The following is a 23,050-nucleotide window of genomic DNA, read 5'->3' on the forward strand; positions in this document are numbered from 1 at the left end:
GGAAGGAAGGAAGGAAGGAAGGAAGAAAAGAAAGAAAGAAAGAAAGACAGACTTACTAAGATGTAGAAAGAAAGAAAGAAAGAAAGAAAGAAAGAAAGAAAGAAAGAAAGAAAGACTTACTAAGATGTACAAATCCGAACACACTCTGGCCCCTGGTTACCTCTCTGATCTCACCCCATCCCCTCTCTGTGCCCCATTCATTCCCTGCCCACTCTACTCCACTCACAACACCAGCCTGGTTGCTGTTCCTCAGGCAGGTCACCTCATTTCTGAGGCCCCCAATCCTCCAGGAATACTGTCCCTGCAGCTCTTCAAATAGATGGTTCCTTCTCACCCTTCAGGTCACCTCCTCTGAGAGACTCTCTCCGCCCATCATATCCAGGTAAGCCACGTTTCCCTGATCACCTTCGGTCATACCACCCTTCCTATTTCCTTTAAGCACTTCTCATCTGAAACGAACTTGTTTACTCATTTATTTCCTATTCCCAACCTTCTCATGGATAAGCTCAGAAGGGCAGGCACATTATCTGCTTTGTTCAGTGTTAACCCCCCTAGAGACTAGAACATCAATTGGCATATAGCTAATAATAGATAAACATTAATACATGAATAAATCTTCAAAGATACTATTTTAATCAACAGAATAACTCTTAATTCTGATGAAATATGGGGTACCTACAGCTCTCTGTTATCAGTCATTCAGGAAACGCTCTATTTCAAGAATGTTAATGAGGAACTCAATGCCCTCTGAGATCTATAATAAAGTTAATGTACAGCATAAGTATTCAAGTGGTATAGAATCAGGGAAACTCTGAACAGAATAGGGATTAATTGTGAAGCATGATGACAAATCACTGTAACTTAATATTCAACTTTCAATGAATAAGCGCATAGAATTCCTAAATTATAAATACTGTTTCGACAAAGCCAGTCTAGTGCTTTATTTGGCCATTAGGTGGTGCTTTCTTCCTTAAAAGTCTGGCACTGCTATCATATAATAAATGAACTACATCGCAAGTTGCGTAAAAATAGTTTTCATAAAATACAAACCAGGGGCATCTGGCTGGCTCAGTCACTAGAGTATGTAATTCTTGATCTTGGGGTTGTGAGCTCAAGCCCATGTTGAGTGAAGAGATTTTTTTTTTTTTAAGATTTTATTTATTTATCCATGAGAGACACACAGAGATGCAGAGAAAGAGGCAGAGACACAGGCAGAGGGAGAAGCAGGCTCCATGCAGGGAGCCCGACGTGGGACTCGATCCCCAGGTCTCCAGGATCACGCCCTGGGCCAAAGGCAGCGCTAAACCACTGAGCCACCCGGGCTGCCCTGAAGAGATTATTTTAAAATAAATTAAGTAAAATATACCAAAGGTTAAAAACTATTAACAAAATACAAATTGTTATTCTTCAAGCCAAACAATCTATTAATACAAAAAACTTTCCAAAATGCCCAAGGTCCCAAACGAATAGCTGAACTCAAAATTCTAGTTCTTAGTTCCCAACAGCACTATATGCCTAAGAGAAAAGAAAAACATCTTGCAAATGGCTCTTACCAAAAAAGAGGATGGGATTATGAGTGGTTCTGTCATTCACACAATTGGTTTTCAAAGATGATCATTTGATTACATTTAAGAATAAGGAGTTTATATTGTGAAAATTTATACAGTAAATATAATACTCAAAAAATCTGCAAATACCATCAATGACTAATGAACAAACAAACATAAATACCTTCTTTACTGGAGAAAAAACCTGGATCTCGGTGAAAGTTAAGTCTGTTTCTTAAGTATGTGCACAGGTGCTGCAAGCAGGACACTGACTGTAACGCCAGGCGATGTCTTCCATCTCCACCAAAGGCCAGTTTCAACAGAGATAAAAGGCTCTGAAATAAAGAAGAGCAATGAAAGTCATCAAGGGAGGATGGATGTGGAATTCAAGTGAGGTCAAATGAACCACCAAAGGAAATAAAGTAACTTGCAAAATATTTTTAAGACCAAGAAATGGAAACAGACTTAGCATAAAGCAAGAAGATGGGACAAAGCAAGAAAATAAAATTTAAATAGACAAGTCAGTGTTTTATCTAAAATCTGTTAGTTGAGTTGCTATTCTGAAAGAACACATGAATTATTCCCCATTAAGTTACACAGTACTTTTTAAAAATCACAGCAAGCCTTCTGCAACTCATTTTGCCACATTTTGACAATGAACAGCTTTTCCTCTGCTGTCTTTTGACAATGGCAATAGTATGTAGTAATAGCTGCCACTCAGAGGCATGCATTCCAGCCCTGGGATGGTGAGTGAAGTGCTGAGGTATTACTAGAGGCTATAGGTATGCCAGGATTCCAGATGCAGGATCCCCAGCTCTACTGTACAAACAATAGACTAGATTGCAAAGAATTCATCTGAACTGCTCACTACGACCTTATCTCCACAGCATCTAGCACTGCCTGACCTATCCTCGATACTCAAAAAGCAATGCTATTCTCACTGTTAGGAAGGGTTACTATGGCCCAATCTCAATATCCAAAGTCCATTCTCCCATTTAGGTGACTCATAAAGGGTAAATTCAAGGTGCTCAAACTGTATATGTCAAATGAGACTACCTCCTATCAGAAGAACTACCACCATTCAAAGAAGTTTCAGAAACTGAATACTTCATTTTTTAAATACAGTAAATTACTTCCTAAGGACTGACTTCTGCTTTTGCAAAATTTGTTTCATTGTAAAAAGTTCTCTATTTCAAAATCTAAAACAATTACAGAGCATACGTACCTGAACAATTTTTGGCCTTTGAAGGAAAATTTCAGCAGGAAAGTCTTGCATGATAACATCCTTCAGTAGCTCACAGGTGTTCCAAATTAAAGTATGGTTACTACTTCTTAAAGAGCTACAAAAAAAAATACCATTTTTTTTTTAAGATTTTATTTATTCACATGACAGAGAATAAGCAGAGCGGCAGGCAGAGGCAGAGGGAGAAGCAGGCTCCCCGCTGAGCAGAGAGCTCAACACGGGGCTCGATCCCAGGACCCCGGGATCACTACCCAAGCCAAGTCAAAGGCAGACACTTGACTGACTGAGCCACTCAGGCACCCCTCATTATTTATTTTTAAAAAGAATTATCTATACCAAAGTCTAAGTAACCTAGTGGCATAATGATTCTATTAACAGGTCTTCAGGTCTCAGCTGAGACTTCACTTCTCCCGGGAAGCCTTCCTACTACATCTTTTTCCTAATCAAGAACTCTGGGATAGGTCCTTCCTCCACATGCTTATAACTGGTGCTCTGGCAACTTCATGTTGATGCCTTTCTATCCCCTACTAGACCTTACTCAAGAGCAAGCACTACACGGTATCCACCATTGTATGCAAAGACTATCCAACAGTGCTACAAAATGAAATCAAAGAAGTCAAAGGGCACAGAACGCAATGAAATCTGCTAAATGAATTAGAAAGTAAGACAAAAAATATTATAGCAAATATATAGTTAAATTCTAGAAATTAAATTCCTTACCACTCTTCCTTTGTGGAGTGAATCAAGCTGGGATTCTTCTCTTATCCCAAACAGAGGACAGCCCTCAGGTAATATGTGCCCACCTAGGGATTCAGCAATCATTTACCTCCCACCCGAAGAATCCACACTGCCTCTCTCAGACCAGCTCCAGTCCACACCATCCAGAAGTGTGCCCTAGAAGTCATAATCTCTTCCATGAGGCCTGATTCAGAGCTGACCTCAAAACCACCTCTGCCCCTTTCCCAAGTATACTGTACACTTCTTCAATATGTTGATCCAAGAGAATTTACTGATGCCTTGGAAGTGCCAGCACCATGGCACGCCAGGGTGGCTCAGCAGTTGAGCATCTGCCTTTGACTCAGGGCATGATCTCGGATTCCCAGAATAGAGTCCCACATCCCGCTCCTTGCATGGGGCCTACTTCTCCTCCCTCTGCCTGTGTCTCTAATGAATAAATAAATAAAATCTTAAAAAAAAAAAAAAAAAGGAAGTGCTAGCATCAAAAAACATTTAATAGCATCCAGCTGTTTACCTAGTCCTAACTCTAGCAAGTTGGTCTCTATATTGTCCACTGGATATGCTGTCCACTAAAAAAGACTGCATTTTAAAAAGACTGCATTTATGTTTAATTTTTTCCCAGTTTTATTAGCCAAGGACATAAGTAATCAGAGAATCTGGTCAATAAGAGATGACTCATGCCACCAAAAAGTATACAAGATTCCAACCACAAAAAAAAAAAAAAAAAAAGATGTGGAGCCTGTTAAGAGCCTGTTAAGGGCAAACAGGAATTTTTCTGGCCTGCTTTTTGAAACAGTGAAAAATCATTCATATATTCCCATTACTACCTTTCATAGCCACTTAGTATTTTTTTTCCTGGTGAAAATGTACAGTAATAGGAACCAGATTTAATGGCTATAAATGAACCAAAATAACCTGACACACATCAGGTACCATACCTTTCATTAGAGGAGAGAACATGTCTATCTGTTGTAGTCAGGGGTAGCCAAGGAAACGTAGAAAACTTCAAACACTTCACAGTCTGATTCACTGTTAATGTAACAGCAAAATTTATGGGATCAAAGACAATGTTGACAGACTCACAATGCAAAAAGTAAGGCTTTACCCTGAAAACAATCCCTCAAATAAAGTTACATCTTACAGTAACCTCAAATATACCAAACAAGGTCAGCTGCAAATCTGTTCCCTAACAGGATAAATAAGAGAGCTCTATTTTCATAATTTACAGAGAATCCATATATTATTAGAAGGGCATTAAACACAAAACAATCGAATGACATTTAAAGTTTCTATTACATTTTCTGTTTTACCCTGTGGCTAACCAGAACACAAAGCTTAAATTTAACATAAAAGGAACTGGCATTTGGAGATCGTTAATCGTAGAAATTAAATATGATATAAACATAATCATATACTATATTTAATTACTCATGATCAAATATCCTAAGTGGTATTAGATGTTAAAACTTCTTTGAAAATGACTTGAAGACCATAAGGTTGAAGATCAAATCTCAGCACTCAAGATTAAAAGAAACCTGAGAAACCAACAATTTTAAACTACCCGATTCAAATTATTTTTTAACAGCTCTTATATTGTACAAGGTGCCAATGCTGAGAAACTGTATCTAGTATCTACATAATCTCTTCCAAGTGGCAAATATTCTTTCTGCCAAATGCTTTGAAAAGAGCACGGAATCTCTGCATTTAGATAACAGCATTATTAAACACACAAATATAGCACAGTTGTTTCTTTCAAAAGTGCTAACATCCAAGCAGGATTTACTTTCTAACAGAAAAGTAAGGGCAGGGTGGAGGGAAGGACAGACTCATACAGCACACAAAAAGATGTATCCAAAATAAGGTGTATCATCAATCCACAAACTGCAACTCCCATGACAAAATATTACCATCTCAATGATCCCTAATGTTTTCAACAGCTGTACTCAAGTGCCCACCTCCCCAGCCCTGGACATACTCTCTCCCTTCAGGTGTCTCTTACTGTCACTCAATGAAACCTCTTAATCAGAAACACAAAGAAACTACCATTTCCAAACCAAAGCTGCCTAACAAGCCTAACAAAACTTTTACAGAAAGAGTTATTCAACCAGAGAGTTTCTATGAAAGCTTTTTAGTAAGAGAGCTTCCAAACAGAGTTAAAGTGAATACTTGACATGAGCAGATATGGACACAACATTTTCAACTGTGCAGGTAATAAACTGTTTCGGTACATGCTTATTTCATCATTCCCTAAGTGCAGCACCCAGAACGAAGATTTTATCATTTCTAGGCCTCAGTGCCTTCATCAGTAAAATGGGATAGTAACTATCAAATTCACTGGGACTCCAATGAAGATTCATTCATTCATTCAAAGAATACATACTGAATGCCTAATATGTTTTTGGCATTGTTCTGTGCACTGGGGATAAAGCAGTGTACACAGCTACCATTTAGCTTTTTTTTTTTCTTTAAGATTTTATTTATTTATTCATGAGAAGACACACAAAGAGAGAGAGGCAGAGGCACAGGCAGAGGGAGAAGCAGGCTCCATGCAGGGAGCCTGACGTGGGACTCAATCCTGGGTCTCCAGGATCAGGCCCTGCGCTGAAGGCGGCGCTAAACCGCTGAACCACCTGGGCTGCCCATATCATTAAGCTTTTAACAACAGAGACAAACAAGAGGTACATAAATATGTAATTTCAGATCATGATATACGTCAGGAAGAAAACTAAACATAGGCAGTAAGTGATCCCTGGCTAGAGTTCTCAGAAAGGTCTCTGAGGAGGCGACATGGGAGCAGAGACATGAAAAGACCTAGATGAGATTCCAGGGAGAGCAAGAGAGGCTCTAAACCAGAACTCTTCAATTAGCTGGATGCTGGGATAAAGATAAATGAATGAATGAATGAATAAATAATGAAGAAACCAAAACAATCCTGAGACTTCGGCTTGAGTAACTGGATGAAGAGCATCACTTAGTGAGCTAGAGAATAACTAACATGATATATATATAGTGCATGGCACATTTCCTCACAAGTCTGTGTTCGGTAAGCCCTGAGTACTGCCACCATTCCCACCCTCCTATACTGTTGCTCAAATGCAGTTAGAATAACATAAAATTTTACCTTTTAAACTCTGTATCTTTAATTTGAGGAAACAAACATTCAGTTTAGTGCTGAAATATTCCAGTCTGACCACAATAAGGAACAATAAGGAAAAGTACATTAATTTCTGATTTACCAGATTAACAGGATCTACTTCTCTATACATACACACCCATTGGTCGTGGAGACACTTCCATCTGCTGGAGATTACTTTTGTCTTTAGGAAAATATCCTATTAAGATTTCAGGTTGTTGTGGCATTTCTGATAAGAAAATACATATTACCATATTAATGGTTCCTTATTTGCTAAAAGTGAAATTTACTCTTTTCAAATTTTAAACTTACTTTTCAATCATTTTAAAAACTAGAAAAATAAGGTTTTTTTCTCTCTTTTTTCCTACAGAGGAAAAAAATGTAAATGCTGAGTCCGTTTTTAATGGGGGGAAGGGGGTTCCCTGTCTCTTTTATGGTTCAGCAAATACAAATATTTGTTAGAATGAAAACATCTACAATGTACATAAAGAACCTGCTACAAAGTATTTATTCAAGAGGATCCTTAGTCCATCTCCCTCCACCCTCTTACTCTTATTAGGTAGTTTCTGACTACTTCAACTTTAATTAACATCTTTAAGGAAAAAGTTGTCGGAAACAAAGTAGTCAGGCACTATCTTTCAATATCTTTGATGATTCTCTGTCACATGGGATTGTGACATGTGATTGATGAACACCAGTTCAGTTGCAATAATAATGGGAACACAGTATTGTTATTACTATTATTGTTGAAGATTTGTTACTGTCGTAGGAATAATCTGTCAAACTAGCCTAAGGAAAAGAAAATCTCTGGCATCTTTTAGGCCCCTTTACCAAAAAGAAAAAAAAAAAAAAAAAAAGCAATAAATACGTATGTATCCTCCTCTGAATAACTGTAGAAAAAGGGGAAAAGGTCAAGCTCAAGTAAGTAAGTTAATGAGAGAAAAATAAGTTGGGTGAGAGGATCTTTTTTATTTTAACCTAAGATCCCTTTCCTTAGAATTAACCACTAGAACCAATATATTTCTATTTTAACAGAATGCAACAGATTGATTCCAATGAATTACCAGTTTGTTTGGTTTGGTAAGATGCAGAATATAGTGCAGCATCTACTGAAGGAAGAATAAAAAGTCCATCCAGAATGCCATCAATTTCAGCCTGTAGATTTGGCTCCACATTACAACGAAGTTTAGATAAGAATTCGACAGCACCAAGATCAATCAAGTGCTGGACTGCTGGGGGATACTGAAAGAAGAAAAGAGTCTTGAGAATAACTCCATATATCAACATTTCTACACTTTATTCTACAGCAAGAAAAACATGAAATTATTTTTAGTATACTAAATGCTCCTTTTATGAAAAATAAATCTTGGGACACCTGGGTGGCTCAGCGGTTGAGTATCTGTCTGCCTTCGGCTCAGGGCTTGATCCTGGGGTCTTGGGATCGAGTCCCATGTCAGGCTCCCTATAGGGAGCCTGCTTCTCCCTCTGCCTGTGTCTCTGCCTTTGTCCATGTCTCTCATGATTAATAAATAAAAACTTTAAAAAAATAAAATTAAATTAAAAAAAATGAATCTTGCATTCCTATACCCAAAAGTAAAGAGCTTCCATGTACAATACATAGATTCAGAGACATACATAAACCATGTGATAACATTTAGGAGAGAAAAGCCCAGACGCTGAGCACGAGACATGCACACTGTAAAATGTTACTTATTCAATGGACCACCTCTCTCCTCTGACTCTCACCCTATCCTTTCCTACTTCCAGCCAAAGAATGCCCAAGTCATATAAATCTTAGGACTCATAGTGACTTACAGTTTTGAAAGATCACACTTGCACTTCTGACATTTGACCCTGACAACTACTCTCAAGACAGGCTGAGGTACACAAATCTGAAAAACAGGTATGAAAAAATACAATTTCAGGGGATCCCTGGGTGGCTCAGTGGTTTAGTGCCTGCCTGCAGCCCAGGGTGTGATCCTGGAGTCCTGGGATTGAGTCCCGCATCGGGCTCCCTGCATGGGGCTTGTTTCTCCCTCTGCCTGTGTCTCTGTCTCTGCCTCTCCCTCTCTCTCTCTCTCATGAATAAATAAATAAATAAAATCTTAAAAACACACACACACAATTTCAGGGGCGCCTGGGTGGCTAGTGGGTTAAGCATCTGCCTTGGGCTCAGGTCATGATCTCAGAGTCCTGGGATGGAGCCTGCTGCTCCCCCTGCTTGTGCGCTCGCTCTCTCGTGCTCTCTCTCTCCGACTCAAATAAATAAATAACATCTTTAAAAGAATAAGAAAAGGAAAAAAATGCAATTCCATATTCATTAACCATGGTCTGTAACGTTAACATGTCCTCTTTCATACAGACACATGTAACTTTTAATATGCAAAGCAAAACACAAAGAAAAACGCAATGACAAATACCAACTTCCAAAAAGGATTGCAAAAATCAGAACACACCAGCACGCGGGAGTTATTTCAGTAGAGACAATGTGGGAGCTTCAACATTAGAAATAAGAGAAGAGGAAGGTGAGCATTACACTCAGAACTCAAATCCAACAGCTCCAGTTGTTTAAAAAAAAAAAAGTTCGAATTATTTAACTTTCAAAAAAGGCTGCCGTTAAACGACTACGAAACACCCGCTCTTCTGATTTCTTTTCTTTTTTTTTTTTAGATTTTATTTACTGATTCATGAGACCCAGAGAGAGCCGCAGGCAGAGGGAGAAGCAGGCTCCCCGCGGGACTCCGAGGCGGGGCTCGATGGCGGGGCTCCAAGGCGGGCTCGACCCGGCCCGGATCAGGCCTCGCCACCCGGGTGGCGCCCGCCGCGGTTGGAGGACGAGCCCACCTTCACCAATCTGTTCAACAGGCTGAGAACCTCCTCCTTCATGGGAACGGTCGGGAAGCTGAACCAGGCGAGCAGGCGGAGGAAGAGCGGCTTGTCCTGCACCACGTCCTCGCAGCGCAGCAGGCTGAGCTCCAGCTTGCACAGGATGCTCCGCAGCGCGCGCTCGCGGATCTCCGCCAGCTGATGCCCTGTCAAAGGACCGCGCGAGGCTGTTGCCCGCGGCAGGGACGCCCCCGGCTCACCCGACCCCCCAGGCACCGACGGGGCACCGGGCGCGGGGGGCGAGCAAACCACCGCGCGCGGGTCGCTGGCCGGCGCCGGGCCCTCGGGCGCTGACTTCACGCCGAGGCCGACCGGGGTCCCGGGGGCGGGGGGGGGGGGGGGGGCGCCCCGGGCAGGTCGGGACCAGGGGCAGCCAGCTCGCGGCGGCCCGGCCTCCAAAAAGTTACCCGGCCGTTCACAGCGAGTGGCCTCGACAGGAGGGCAGGGGGCGGGGGGCGAGGGCCACCTCAGCCTGTTACCGAGTTTCCTGATGAGCCCCGTCAAGACCGAGTCGTCCCGCTCCATCGCCGCCGCCGGAGAATTAAACCGCCGCGCCACAGCGTCCGTCTACAATGACTGTCCCCATGGAAACCCGGGCGGTCGGGCTGTGAGTTCCGCAAAACCGCACACAACCACCAGACGAACGGGACGCCTCCCGTCAGCGGCGGCGAGGCCCAGCGCCTCCAACAGAAGCTTACGGTCTCTCTGTAATCGCTACTTCGCAATTCCTAGACAAGCGTCTTTGTCGTAAGAACTGGAGAGAACCAGGCGACAAGCAGGCAGTAGAACCCGCCCGGCCGCGGTGCACGTCGGGAGTTGTGGTCTTCGCCCATGGGTGCTCCCTCCCGGAATTCCGGGCCCGGCAAGGACCCCGCCCTTCCTGGGGTTCCGGCCTCCCTGCGCGGGCTGCAACGCGCGGGCTGCGGGGTCCTGGCACGTCCCACCCTGGCCCGCACACCCGCTCTGCCCCGCACACCCGCCCTGGCCCGCACACCCTCCCTGCCCCGCACACCCGCCCTGGCACGCACAACCTCTCTGCCCCGCACATCCGCTCTGCCCCGCACACCTGCTCTGCCCCGCACACCCTCTCAGCCCCGCACACCCTCTCTGCCCCGCACACCTGCTCTGCCCCGCACACCCGCCCTGCCCCGCACACCCTCTCTGCCCCGCACACCCGCCCTGGCCCGCACACCCGCCCTGCCCCGCATACCCGCCCTGCCCCGCACAACCTCTGCCCCGCACACCCTCTCTGCCCCGCACACCCGCCCTGCCCCGCACACACTCTCTGCCCCGCACACCCGCCCTGGCCAGCACACCCGCCCTGGCCCGCACACCCGCTCTGGCCCGCACACCCGCCCTGCCCCGCACACCCGCCCTGGCCAGCACACCCGCCCTGCACCGCACACCCGCTCTGCTCCGCACACCCTCTCTGCCCCGCACACCCTCTCTGCCCCGCACACCTGCTCTGCCCCGCACACCCGCTCTGCCCCGCACACCTGCCCTGCCCCGCACACCCTCTGCCCCGCACACCCGCTCTGCCCCGCACACCCGTCCTGCCCCGCACACCCTCTGCCCCGCACACCCGTACTGCCCCGCACACCCTCTCTGCCCCGCACACCCTCTCTGCCCCGCACACCCGCTCTGCCCCGCACACCCGCCCTGCCCTGCACACCGTCTCTGCCCCGCACACCCGCCCTGGCCCGCACACCCGCTCTGCCCCGCACACCCGCCCTGCCCCGCACACCCTCTCTGCCCCGCCCACCCGCCCTGCACCGCACACCTGCTCTGTCCCGCAAACCCGCCCTGGCCCGCACACCCGCTCTGCCCCGCACATTCGCTCTGCCCCGCACACCTGCTCTGCCCCACACACCCGCCCTGGCCCGCACACCCGCCCTGCCCCGCACACCCGCCCTGCCCCGCACACCCGCCCTGCCCCGCACACCTGCTCTGCCCCGCACACCCTCTCTGCCCCGCACACCCGCCCTGTCCCGCACACCCGCCCTGCCCCGCACACCCGCCCTGGACCGCACACCCGCCCTGGACCGCACACCCGCCCTGCCCCGCACACCCGCCCTGGACCGCACACCCGCTCTGCCCCGCACACCCTCTGCCCCGCACATCTGCCCTGCCCTGCACACCTGCTCTGCCCTGCACACCCGCCCTGCCCCACACATCTGCTCTGCCCTGTACACCGGCTCTGGCCCTGCACACACCCACACACTCCTGCACACCCGCCCTGGGCCTGCACACCCCCGCACCTGGATCAAAAACCGGAATTCTCGTCTCCTAGAACTTTACAGCTTACAATGCAAAGTTGGGGTGGGTGGGCTTTCCACCCCAGCCACAACCCCCCACCCCCCCTTGTAACTAAAAGCGCTTCCCCTCCTTACCTGTACAAGTCCCTGCAAAAGCAAGCAGTGTCCTTGGATACCCAGGGGCATTATAAACAAGCAAGTCACAAAAAGAAAGGCAGGCGGAAATAAAAGAACAGAGAGGGAAAAAAAGGGTGTAGAAAAACAAAATGGGGGAGGGCGGGGTAGGGGTATGAATTAATATTTGAACGCCACCATGGTTGGCTTAAGTGTGTAAAAGGATTTGCATTTTAGAGAGCATTTTCTCTCATGGATGTTTTTAATTTCCCTTGGCAGGGATGTCAAGGCAGGCATAATATCCATTCCTATTTTGCAAAAAAAAAGGAGCTTAAAATCAGAGAAGTTCCTCACCCACCATCACATCAACTAGTAAGTGGCCGGTTGAGGGCCTGACCTTCATTTTCTTTGTACCATTATTAGGACTTGGCTGCTTCTGCAAGGTGTGTAGGCTAGAAAGTGGGGATATTTGAGCTGGATCTTGAAGGGTAAGTAGGACTTTGTCTGCCAGGCAAAGACCTGGGGTAAAGGAATTCCTGCCAGAGGAAACAGTACATGCAAAGCAAGAGTCAGAATGGGTCTGTCAGGGTCAAGGAAAGAGCGATACTATGTGGACAAATGACCTCTGGGAGGAAGATAGGGAAGTAAAGGGGCTGCTAGCAGGCTGGTTACTCTCCATTGTCCCTCTCTGGTGAATGGAAGACAGAAGTAGGAAATTGAAGAGTGGAAGGAAAAAGAAATGTGGATACTTAACCAGTGTTCCACTAGCCCATACCCCAGCCTCCACGGCCAAGATGCTAACAGTGGCTGCATTCTTCAACTCCCAGGTAAGAGCTCTTGATGGATCCTGTGCCAAATGGACCAAAAAGCGAAAACAGTGATACCAGCTGAGAGGCTTCTGTAGTTATCCAAGCATGAAGGCTGTGGTTGAGGATTTCAAGTATCAAGGTCAAAATACACATGACAGTTCAGAGAAATCATGGAAATAACTTTTCAAAGATATTTCTAAGACGAAAGTCTGAGATGATGAGAAATTGAGGATGTCAGTGCGGAAGGGATGATAATACTGTGGGAGAAAAATAAATTACAGTTGACTCTTGATCAACATGGGTTTGAACCACCTGGATCCACTTACGCACAATTTTTTTTCAATAAATATAGTACAGTACTGTAGGTGTATTTTCTCTTCCTTATGATTTTCTTAACATTTTCTTTTCCGTAGCAGCCTATATTGTAAGAATACATTGTATATTACCTAGAATATACAATGTATGTGTTAATCGACAATTTCTCATCCATAAGGCTTCATGTCAACAGTAGTTGGTAGTTAAGTTTCTGGAGAATCAAAAGTTATATGTGGATTTTTGACAGCACAAAGGTCAAACAACAAAACCCTGTGTTGTTCGGGGATCAACTATAATTTAAAACAGGCATGTTGCAAGTAAGAGGGAGGAGGTCAAAAATGAAACAAACGGTTTCTTTTTTTAATGAGGTGTGATGGACATTTAACATTATATCAGTTTCAGATGTACAACATGGTTTGACATCTGTGTACACTTTGGAAATGATCAACCATGACCATGGTATGTTTAGTAGGCAGCCATCCATCAAAAACGGTTTTGTTTATGTTGCTTTTATTTTCTAATTTTTATAGTTGTTAAGTGTGTATTATTTTAATAATTAGACAAAATCACTACATCCTGCTATTACATTCAAAGCAATTATGTCTCATTTTTCTAGTAGACCAAGTATTGATTTGTCAATTTTTCTCCAAAGAATCAATCTTCAATTTATTCTGCAAAAAAGAATACTCACACTCTAATGTATTTACTGTACTTTTACTTATTATCAGTAACTTTCTTATTCCTTTCTTAGGTTTATTTTGCAGTCACTTCTCACTTCTTGAGCTAAAGGTTTTGTTGTTTGTCTTCATTCTTTCTTATTTATCTATAGCGAATTCCGTGAATCCACATCTAAGAAAAGCTTTGATTATATATCATGAATTTAAATTAATAATCTTCTAACTATGGGTAGAACTCTCAACCATTCTGAAACTGCTGTTTTGATACTTTCAATTTCACCCAAGATCTACTTAGGAGGAGGTTTTTAATCATCAAGTCTTTCCTTTAGTTATTAATTTTTACTGTTACTATATCCCAGTCAGCAGCTAGGACTTTTGTAATTTTGAACTTCGACATTAAGTTTTTTAAATGAAAAAAATGGTCAATAGATATCTGTGTGGATGTATAGAGAACTGTATTATGTGTACTTGTAATTCTCTACTTGTACTTACAATAGTTTTTTAATATTTATTTAAATGCTAATTTATAATAAAAACATGTTGAATTTGGGACGCCTGGGTGGCTCAGCGGTTGAGCGTCTGTCTGCCTTTGGCTCAGAGGGTAATCCTGGAGTCCCGGGATCGAGTCCCACATTGGGTTCCCTGCATGGAGCCTGCTTCTCCCTCTGCCTGTCTCTGCCTCTCTTTCTCTCTCTCTCTCTCTCTCTCTTCTCTCTCTCTCTCTCTCTCTGTGTCTCTCATGAATAAATAAATACATTTTTTTTAAATGTTGAATTTTTCCTGATTATAAATGATAGGCACTCAACTGGCAGTGTGTGCATGGATTGGGAAAGGAATGAAGAGTAGAGATATAGTATGTTGGAATCTGCTTATCACAAACCATGCAACATTATAGAAAAAAAAAAACATGTGTCCCCAGAGGCACAGATAAAATTCTAATTTTTGAGCTCCACTTAATTATCAACCACTCCTCAACCTTTGAGCCATGGTCACAAATCTCTGGCAGGCATTGCCTCAGTCTGCTATACTGGATCATTTGGCTTAGATGAAGGCATTTATACTCAAAGTCACAGGAAATATTCAGTTACTCTCCTAAGAACTCATATTACTCTCTCTGGTGATTTATTCTAGGAGAGAAAGAAATGCTTTATTTTTTTTCTTGGAAAAATGGTGTCATTTTTCTCTTCCTCACAATTTGAACATGAATTCTAATACTTGGGGTTAATGTACAGTAGGTCTGTCAGTTGTGATCATATGCATTTCCTACCCTTTATTTATATTGCTTGATGAACTTAAAAATCTGGTTCATGTTCATATAAGCTAAAAAAAAGTATTACATAGAACACAAACTTGGAGCCAGACATAGATTTAAAACCAATTTTGCGACCTTCTTGATTGCATAATTATGGGTAAGCTAATTAACTTTCTTGGTTGCAAATGATATAACTTTTACTCAAGGAAATTAGCAAAAATGAGTAATTTATTACCTTTTGCTAGAAAAGGATCTGGCCTCAGAGACTCAAAAAATATTAATATTCTTTTTCTCAGCATCTTACTTTTGCTTTTCTTAGTATGTTTGTCTCATTCTTTTGTACAACAGGCAGGATTCTCCCAATATATAGGGCAAGACAGGAGTATGGTCCAGACTTCCATCTTCCCATATAGTGACCCTAGAAAAAAGAATATATCTTTCTCCCAACATCGAGATATAAAATCCATGGTGGGAAATCCCATCAGGATAGTCATTACGAGATTGCCTGATCCTAGGTCACTTACTCCCACACCCTGAACTACAGGGCAAGGTATTATAAATGCACCAGAGTTACAAGGAGTTGGACAGAAGACTTCCACTAAGGAAAGGGGTGGGATTAACATAAAGTGGGTGAGAAAGAATCTTGGGTAGGGGGAAAGACCCTGATGCCCCTATAGCCACTAAATGTCAGCTTCTACAGGTAGAAATTGGGGTTAAAGATAGCATCCACAGTGTGAGGCCCAAAGGAGATAACTCAGGGAAAGCATTTATCCCAGGAACTCCATGATGGGTACTTGCTACAAATTACAGCTATTTTAGTGGCCATGAAACCTGAGGCTGCCTCTTTGCCATATTGAATCTTAGTGTCCTCCCCTTCTCAAAATTCATATTAAAATATAATCCCCATTGTGATGGCATTAGGACGTGGGACATTTGGAAAGTTACTAGGCCATAAGACTGAAGACTCATGAATGGGGTTTGTGCTTTTATAAAAGATGTTCCAGATGGTTCCCTCCCCTCTCTCATGTGAAGATACAGGAAAAAAAAAAGTGCTATCTATGAACCAGAAAGCTAGTCCCCACCAGACTCTGAATTTTTTTTAAGATTTTATTTATTTGTTTGTTCTTTATTTCTTTATAAGAGAGAGCATGAGCTGGGGGAGGGGCAGTCTCCCCCCTGAGCAAGGAGCCTGATGCAGGGCTCCATCCCAGAACCATGGGATCATGACCAGAGCCCAAGGCAAACACTTAACTGACTGAGCCACCTAGGCTCCCCTGGACCCTGAGTTTGTTAGCGCTTTGATCTTGGGCTTTCCAGCCTCTGGAACCATGAGAAATAAATTTCTATTGTTTATAAGCCATCCCCATCCAGACTATGGTATTTTGTTACAGTAGCTTGAATGGACTGAAATAACTGTCTTTGTATGAATCAAATGCAATATTATATCATATATCAGTACTACCTGCGTGCATAACCACAAGGTAGCTCCATTCATCAGAGGGACCTGACCCAAGATGCACTCTTGTTGCTCGTTGTGGGAGGCCCCACAGGCAGAGGGCCTTCCAGCTACTTATAGGGCCATACCCAGATACAATTTCCAGAAGAAACAGAGTTCTCTGAACTTTTTTTCCTCATTTTTTCAGAAGGAAGAAATTCTTGACCCAAAGGAGAAATCCTTTTGCAAGCTACTTTTGTATTAGTTGAGACATTAATTTATTTATCAAGACAACATAAAAAGAGGACGCTAGCAGGATTCATAAATAAAAGGACTCTCACCAACAGATGTGGGAAGGTTATTCGTGGTCCCCAGAGCAGGCATACATTCTGCGTGCCTTCCAGAAAGTCACCTGGACCCCAGTGTTACTCAAGAATGAAGATAATGATTTGGGGCCCCTGGATAGCTCAGTCACTTGGGCTGTCCAACTTTTGATTTCAGCTGAAGTCATGATCTCGGGGTCATGGGATTGAACCCAGTGTCGAGCTCTGCACTCCAGCAGGGAGTCTGTTTGAGATTGTTTCTCTTCCTCTCTCTCTTCTTCTCCCCCTTGTGCACATGCATGCTTTCTCTCTCTAAATAAATAAATAAAAATTTTAAAAAGGTCATGATTCATTAATAATTCATATATAATGAACAATTCATAATTCATCTATAATTCCTTTATACATATATGTGTATATATGTGTATATATATACATATATGTATATATATGTATATATATATATATAGGTTTTTTTAAGTAGGCTCCATGCCCATAATGGAACCCAATGTGGGGCTTGAACTCAAGACCTTGAGATCAAGAGTTGGTCACTTAACCAACTGAGCCATCCAGACACCCCAATAATTCTGATATTTAAGAGGGAAGAATGGTTGTGGTTAAAGGCTTCATCTCCTACTTAAGAATTTCCCTAATCATGTTCCATAACTTTGTCCTATGAATTTACATAATATTTAATTTTTAAGGGGATTGTCAAATTCTAATTCATCTTCCCGAAACCAAAATAGAAAAGTAATAAATATTTTATGTCATTTTAAAGTAGAAGAATTGAAACAAGGTATATTCATGTTCCACTTCAAATAGCAAAGCAACACAGATTTGAACTCTGCTTTCTTTGCACAACTTAATAAATAGGGGGTCCTAATTGTAGATGTGGAGAAGCAGACAAGGATGTCTGCTGTCACCATGTCTGTTCAACATTGTACTGGAAGTTTTATTCAGAGTAATTGGCAAGAAAAAGAAATAAAAGACATTCCAGATTAGAAAGGAAAAGTAAATCTATTTCTATTTGCAATTGACCTGACCTTACATGTAGAAAATTCTAAGGAATCCACAAAGCAACTATTAGTTTTTGTTTTTTTTTTTTATAACAAGTATGCAGATGCCATTTATTTGGTCCATAAGTACAGTATAGTCGTATTTGAGTTCTACAAAACATCAAATATAAATAACCTGAAACTGTAACAATACACAAAATTGGCTTCTTACACAGACACACCAGGCAGTACAAGCTGAAAACTTGAGTAAATTAACATTGTTTTACAGTAATATACATAGTGCCAGGTAACATTTAAAAACACGTTTCAATGCATAGCACTTGATACTTCTTTGAATCTGTTTCAGTCAGTTAAGAGTATGAAAAATGGTTAGATCTAGGCTAAAAATAATTCTTCTTCTAACCAAAAATAAAGGCATAATATTTATAACCAGGTATCAACTTTACTAAACCACAATATTTTAAAACTGTTAAATGATACCTAAGGGTATTTACATTAAAAAGGCAACATGCATTGTGTTGTTTCATCTCATGACTGGTTATGCACACACTTTGTTCAAAGGGCTTTAAAACTATATTCCTACTTTCAATACCGCATACCGCAATGTTTCTAATTGTTCTAGCAAAATGAATGCTTTCCAAAGGAGCAGAATCATCTTCGAGTCACTGGTGTCAATTTTTTCCCTTTGGAACAAAGGACGTAACAAATAACCTGGTTCTGCCCAGATGACCTACTGCAGTAAGAGGGTCCTGTTTAGAGGCAGCTGTTCAATCTAATGCTATCACATCATCAAGCTCTTCTGTGTGTTCTGTGCGGGACCTCTTTGCACTGATATTCTCTTTCTCATCTAATTTCCTCTTGCGACTTCTCTCTTCTTCACTGATGTCAGCATTATTTGAAGGACCTTCTTCATCTGAATCAACTATGAGCACATCATCTTGCTCTTGTGCAGTGGACGTGGAAGGTTGAGCTCCATCGTCACTGCCATTAGTTATGCTTTTGGCAGCATCTTCAGCTTGTTTGGGCCCCACTTTTTCTGGGGCATCACCAACAACTTCAAATTCAATATCCTTCCCTAGGTCCTCACTATGAAGGATGTTGATCAATAAAGTGTAGTCCTGAAGGAAGTCATCTGCTTGAAGCCGGCTCCCATTTCTAATTCCAAATTCTGACAGCTTTTTGTGATTATTAGCTTCTGTCTCTCCCTCTTCTGAAGATATTAGGATTGTTCCTTTCCCATCTTCAATTTGGACATCTGGTGCTACCATAGCAAATTTTTCTTTCACTATCTTATCCTGTAATGTGAGAACAGTCACTTTGTGGACATTCAGTCGAACAGTCACCTCTGGCTTGCTGGCACATACATAACAATTAGGGTTAGGACGATCCAGTGCACAAGGCACAAGAAGCTTCTTTCTTGGGTTTGGTTGTTTATTCAAAAAAATCGTTCTACACTGGTCTATTTTTCCTGATAAAATCTTCAATCCTTCCAATACTATTAACCCAGCAATCACTGCATTAGTAGTAGCGATAGCAGGAATAATGTTCCCTGCCATTGATTTTATATCAAATCTGTTCTTCATATTCATACTGAAAATATGCATCCTGAGGTTCGCAGCGGAGGTGACAAAATCCATTGCAGATGGATCATCCTTGTCCCATATGAGCTCAGCTCCATCCCCTTTTTCTGCTAAATGAACTCTCAAAGTCTCAATGCTCTTTGAAAAAAGACAGGCATAGCTCTTTACATCTAGAACCTGCTGGTCTTTCAGACCTAACTGGGGTTCATTTTGTTGATCTGATGCATTGGTTTCTTCGCCTTGACTTTGTACTTCAGCCCAATCCAATGGAACTGGAGGTTTCCTTTTCCGCCACAGTTTATCCATTGTCAACAGATACCGGATATCATCTTTAAAAAGCTTGGTAAAAAGTTTAACTGGATCATATCCAGTTGATTTAGCCCATTCCTTAGTGGAAATACGTTTAATGTCACCATCTTCATTAGATGCTCTGGCTCTGGCTTCAGCTTCCATTGGTTCCCAGGAAGCTTCAGGGTCAGCTCTGTCAGGGGATACTTCTTGATCAGCATCTTCTTCCCCAAACAACTGGTTGAACAAATACTTTGCCCAAACGATGCAATGAATAGGTTCTGATGGTGTGTTACGAATTGTACAGCCAGGAAAAGTTCTCTGGGTAGGTTTGGGATGACATTCATAACACTCAGTTACACCCTTTTTGATGGTAGTTACTTGCCCAAGGTAACCAGCAGTTCCACTCTCAATAAGAGGAACATCAGCTGCCAGGCACATCCTATTAACATGGTTGCGAGCAGCTCTGTTATCTAAAGCATTCATAACCAATATAAATTGTCGAAAAAATTCCACATTATAGTCAGGGTTCATGATGCTGTCATGATAGGCTATGATATTAGCTTTCGGGTAAAACTGCAGTACACTTTCTTTGGCAACCTGGGCCTTTGATCTTCCAACATGTTTCTTTTGAAACAAAAATTGCCTGTTGAGGTTGCTGACATCGATAGTATCCAGATCAATCAGGTCGATGTGAGAGAAGCCGGTGAGCACGAGGTTCTTGAGGAGCTCGCAGCCGATGCCGCCCGCGCCCACCACCAGCACCCGGCCCCCGGCCACGGCCTCGGCCAGCTCCCGGGGCAGCCCCCGCGACAGTGCCATGGCGGGACGACCACGAGCCGCGGCGGAGGCGGAGGCGCGAGAACTGAGCGGCCCACAAAGCAACTATTAGAGCGAAGGAAAGACTTTAGCAAGGTTAGAGAATACAAAATCAATATACAAAATCAAATTCTATTTCTCTACACTAGCAATAAACAAACTAAAAATTAAATTAAGAAAATATTACATTTACAATGACATTTAAAAGAATGAAATACTTGGGAAAACTTTTAACACAAATATAAGGCATCTACATGGAAAACTACAAAATATCATTGAAAGATATTTTAAAAGACCTAAATAAATAGAAAGACATCCTGTATCATTGATTGGAAGATTTTGTATTGTTAGAATGGCAATACTCCCCAAATCGACCTACAGATTTAAAGCAATCTCTATCAAATACCAAGTTACCTTTCTAGTAAAATTAACAAGCTTATCCATATGGAAACAATATAGTTATTATTGTCTTATATTCATGTGAAAATTACGGAAACCAGACTGGCCAAAGTAATCTCAAAAAAAGAAAAAAATTGAATGACTTCTGCTTCCCAATTTCAAAACTTGCTACAAAGCTACAATATTCAAGAGTGTGTGGTACTGACATAAGGACAGACATATACACTAATGGAATACAACTGAAAGTCTAGAAATAATCATTCACATTTGTGATCAGTCACTTCAATCAATGTGCCAACACAACTTGACGAGGAAAGAACATTTTTTTTTTTTTTTTTTTTTTACAAATGGGACAACTGGATAGCCACATGCAAAAGAATGAATCTGGATCCATAACTCACACCATTTACAAAATGAACTCAAAATGAATCAAGGTACTAAATTCAAGCACTTAAAACTATGAAATTCTGGGGGGGAAAACATAGGCATAAATTTTCATGAGTGTGAATTAGGCAAAGGTTTCTTAGTCATGACAGCAAAAACACAAGCAAAAATTTTAAAAAGTATTTTGGACATCATCACAGCTTTAAATTTTGTGCTTCTACAGACACTACCAAGAAGGTGAAAAATCAAGCCAAGAGTAGGAGAAAACATTTGCAAACCATATATCTATCTAATAAGGATCTCTTACCTAAAATATGTTTTTTTAAAAAAATCTTTACAACTCAACAATAAAAAGACAAATAACCCAATTTAAAAATGGGCAAAAAGTCTGAATAGACAGTTCTTCAAAGAAGATATTTAAATGGCCGCTATACACATGAAAAGGTTCAGCTCCCTTACATTAAAGAGAAAATGATATTATCAGTGCCTTGTAGGCCTGGGATTTCAACCTGTGGCTGTTAACAAAAACAAGAAGCCATATGTGTCATTGTCCCAGCAGATGGCATCACCTCGTCCAAGCAATAGTACCCTTAGCAACAGCAGTGGGACTAATGGAAATGATCAGCTGAGCAAAATCAACTTCTTATATCCAGGGATTGCAACTAAGCACTACTGACCAAGACCCTGTCAAATTGTGCCAGTCATATGGGAAGATTGTCACCACCAAGGTCATACTGGACAAGAGCAGGAAGAAATGCAAAGGCTATGGCTTTGTGGACTTTGACAGTCCTTCAACAGCATAGAAAGCTGTAACAGCTCTGAAAGCCAGTGGTGTACAGGCACAGATGACAAAGCAACAGGAGCAGGACCCCACAAATTTATAAATATCAAACCTTCCACTATCAATGGATAAGCAAAAACTTGAGGGGATGCTGAAGGCCTTTGGCCAGGTTGTCTCCCCTCAAATCTTCCGAGATACCAGTGGGACCAGCAGAGGGGTTGGCTTTGAAAGGATGGAGTCTGCAAAGAAGTATGAAGCCACTTTAATGGAAAGTATATTAAGACACCTTCTGGGGTCACCTATGTGGCTCAGTCAATTGGGCTTCTGCCTTCAGCTCAGGTCATGATCCCAGGGTATAAGGATTAAGCCCCATGTTGGGCTCAGTGAGGAACCTGATTCTCTCTCTCCCTGTGCCCCTCCCCCTTGCTCACGCACACATGCTCTCTCTGTCTCTCTCTCTGTCTAATAAATAAATACAATCTTAAAAAAAAAAAAAGACATCTGCTGGAGTACCAGCTCCATTTGATCCCTTGCTTTGCAAATTTGCTGATGGTGGTCCAAAGAAACGACAGAACCAAGGAAAATATGTGCAAAACTGATGAGTCTGGCCAAGGAATAGCCTTGACCTATGACCCCACCACAGCTCTTCAGGGTGGGTTTTACCCAGCTCCTTATAACATCATTCCCAACAGGAAGCTTGCTCAGTCTGCACAGTCCCCATATCTTCCATCTTCCGTGTGTTCGTATCAGAAAGTAACTCAGACATCTCCTCTACAAGTACTCAGCCCATCTTGGATGCACCACTAATCATGCTTCATGCAGCCTTCAGGTTCAGTTCTTCCACTAGGGATGGGTCACCCCATTTCTCTCCAGCCTGCCTCCGTGATGGGACCTCTTACCTAGCAGATAGCCACCTCTCCTTCAGAAGTACAGGCCCTACATGCCTAGGGCTGCCACTATGCAGGAACTCACATCTCCCAAGACACCTCTATGCTTTCTTCCCGTGTTTCAGCTGAGAATGGCGGCCAGCAACAGCAAGTGAGATGGATGCTCCCT

General features: G+C 42.6%; 1 protein-coding gene and 2 pseudogenes across 5 annotated transcripts in view; 1 reads left to right on the forward strand and 2 right to left on the reverse strand.

Annotated features, from left to right (window-relative positions):
- The window catches only part of RTTN (rotatin), a 143,049-nt gene extending 132,678 nt beyond the window's left edge, over positions 1-10,371 (reverse strand). For 3 of the 5 annotated variants that reach the window (XM_072758079.1, XM_072758080.1, XM_025997730.2), the window contains exons 1-7: positions 10,027-10,371; positions 9,506-9,693; positions 7,726-7,903; positions 6,801-6,890; positions 4,467-4,557; positions 2,773-2,887; positions 1,732-1,882 (exon numbers count right to left, since the gene is read on the reverse strand). In XM_072758079.1, coding sequence (XP_072614180.1) covers positions 1,732-1,882; positions 2,773-2,887; positions 4,467-4,557; positions 6,801-6,890; positions 7,726-7,903; positions 9,506-9,693; positions 10,027-10,072 — 859 coding nt within the window. In that variant the 5' untranslated portion in view covers positions 10,073-10,371. The remainder of the gene's footprint in view (positions 1-1,731; positions 1,883-2,772; positions 2,888-4,466; positions 4,558-6,800; positions 6,891-7,725; positions 7,904-9,505; positions 9,694-10,026) is intronic. The other 2 variants (XM_072758082.1, XM_072758081.1) reach the window with 2 other exon arrangements.
- A 7,443-nt stretch (positions 10,372-17,814) lies between these two features.
- On the reverse strand, positions 17,815-20,485 carry LOC140599006 (SUMO-activating enzyme subunit 2 pseudogene; annotated as a pseudogene).
- Positions 20,432-22,801, forward strand: LOC112919243 (RNA-binding motif, single-stranded-interacting protein 2 pseudogene; annotated as a pseudogene).
- Positions 22,802-23,050: the final 249 nt, after the last annotated feature.

The sequence above is a fragment of the Vulpes vulpes genome, chromosome 5, assembly GCF_048418805.1.
Source record: "Vulpes vulpes isolate BD-2025 chromosome 5, VulVul3, whole genome shotgun sequence".
NCBI classification, from domain to species: domain Eukaryota; kingdom Metazoa; phylum Chordata; class Mammalia; order Carnivora; family Canidae; genus Vulpes; species Vulpes vulpes.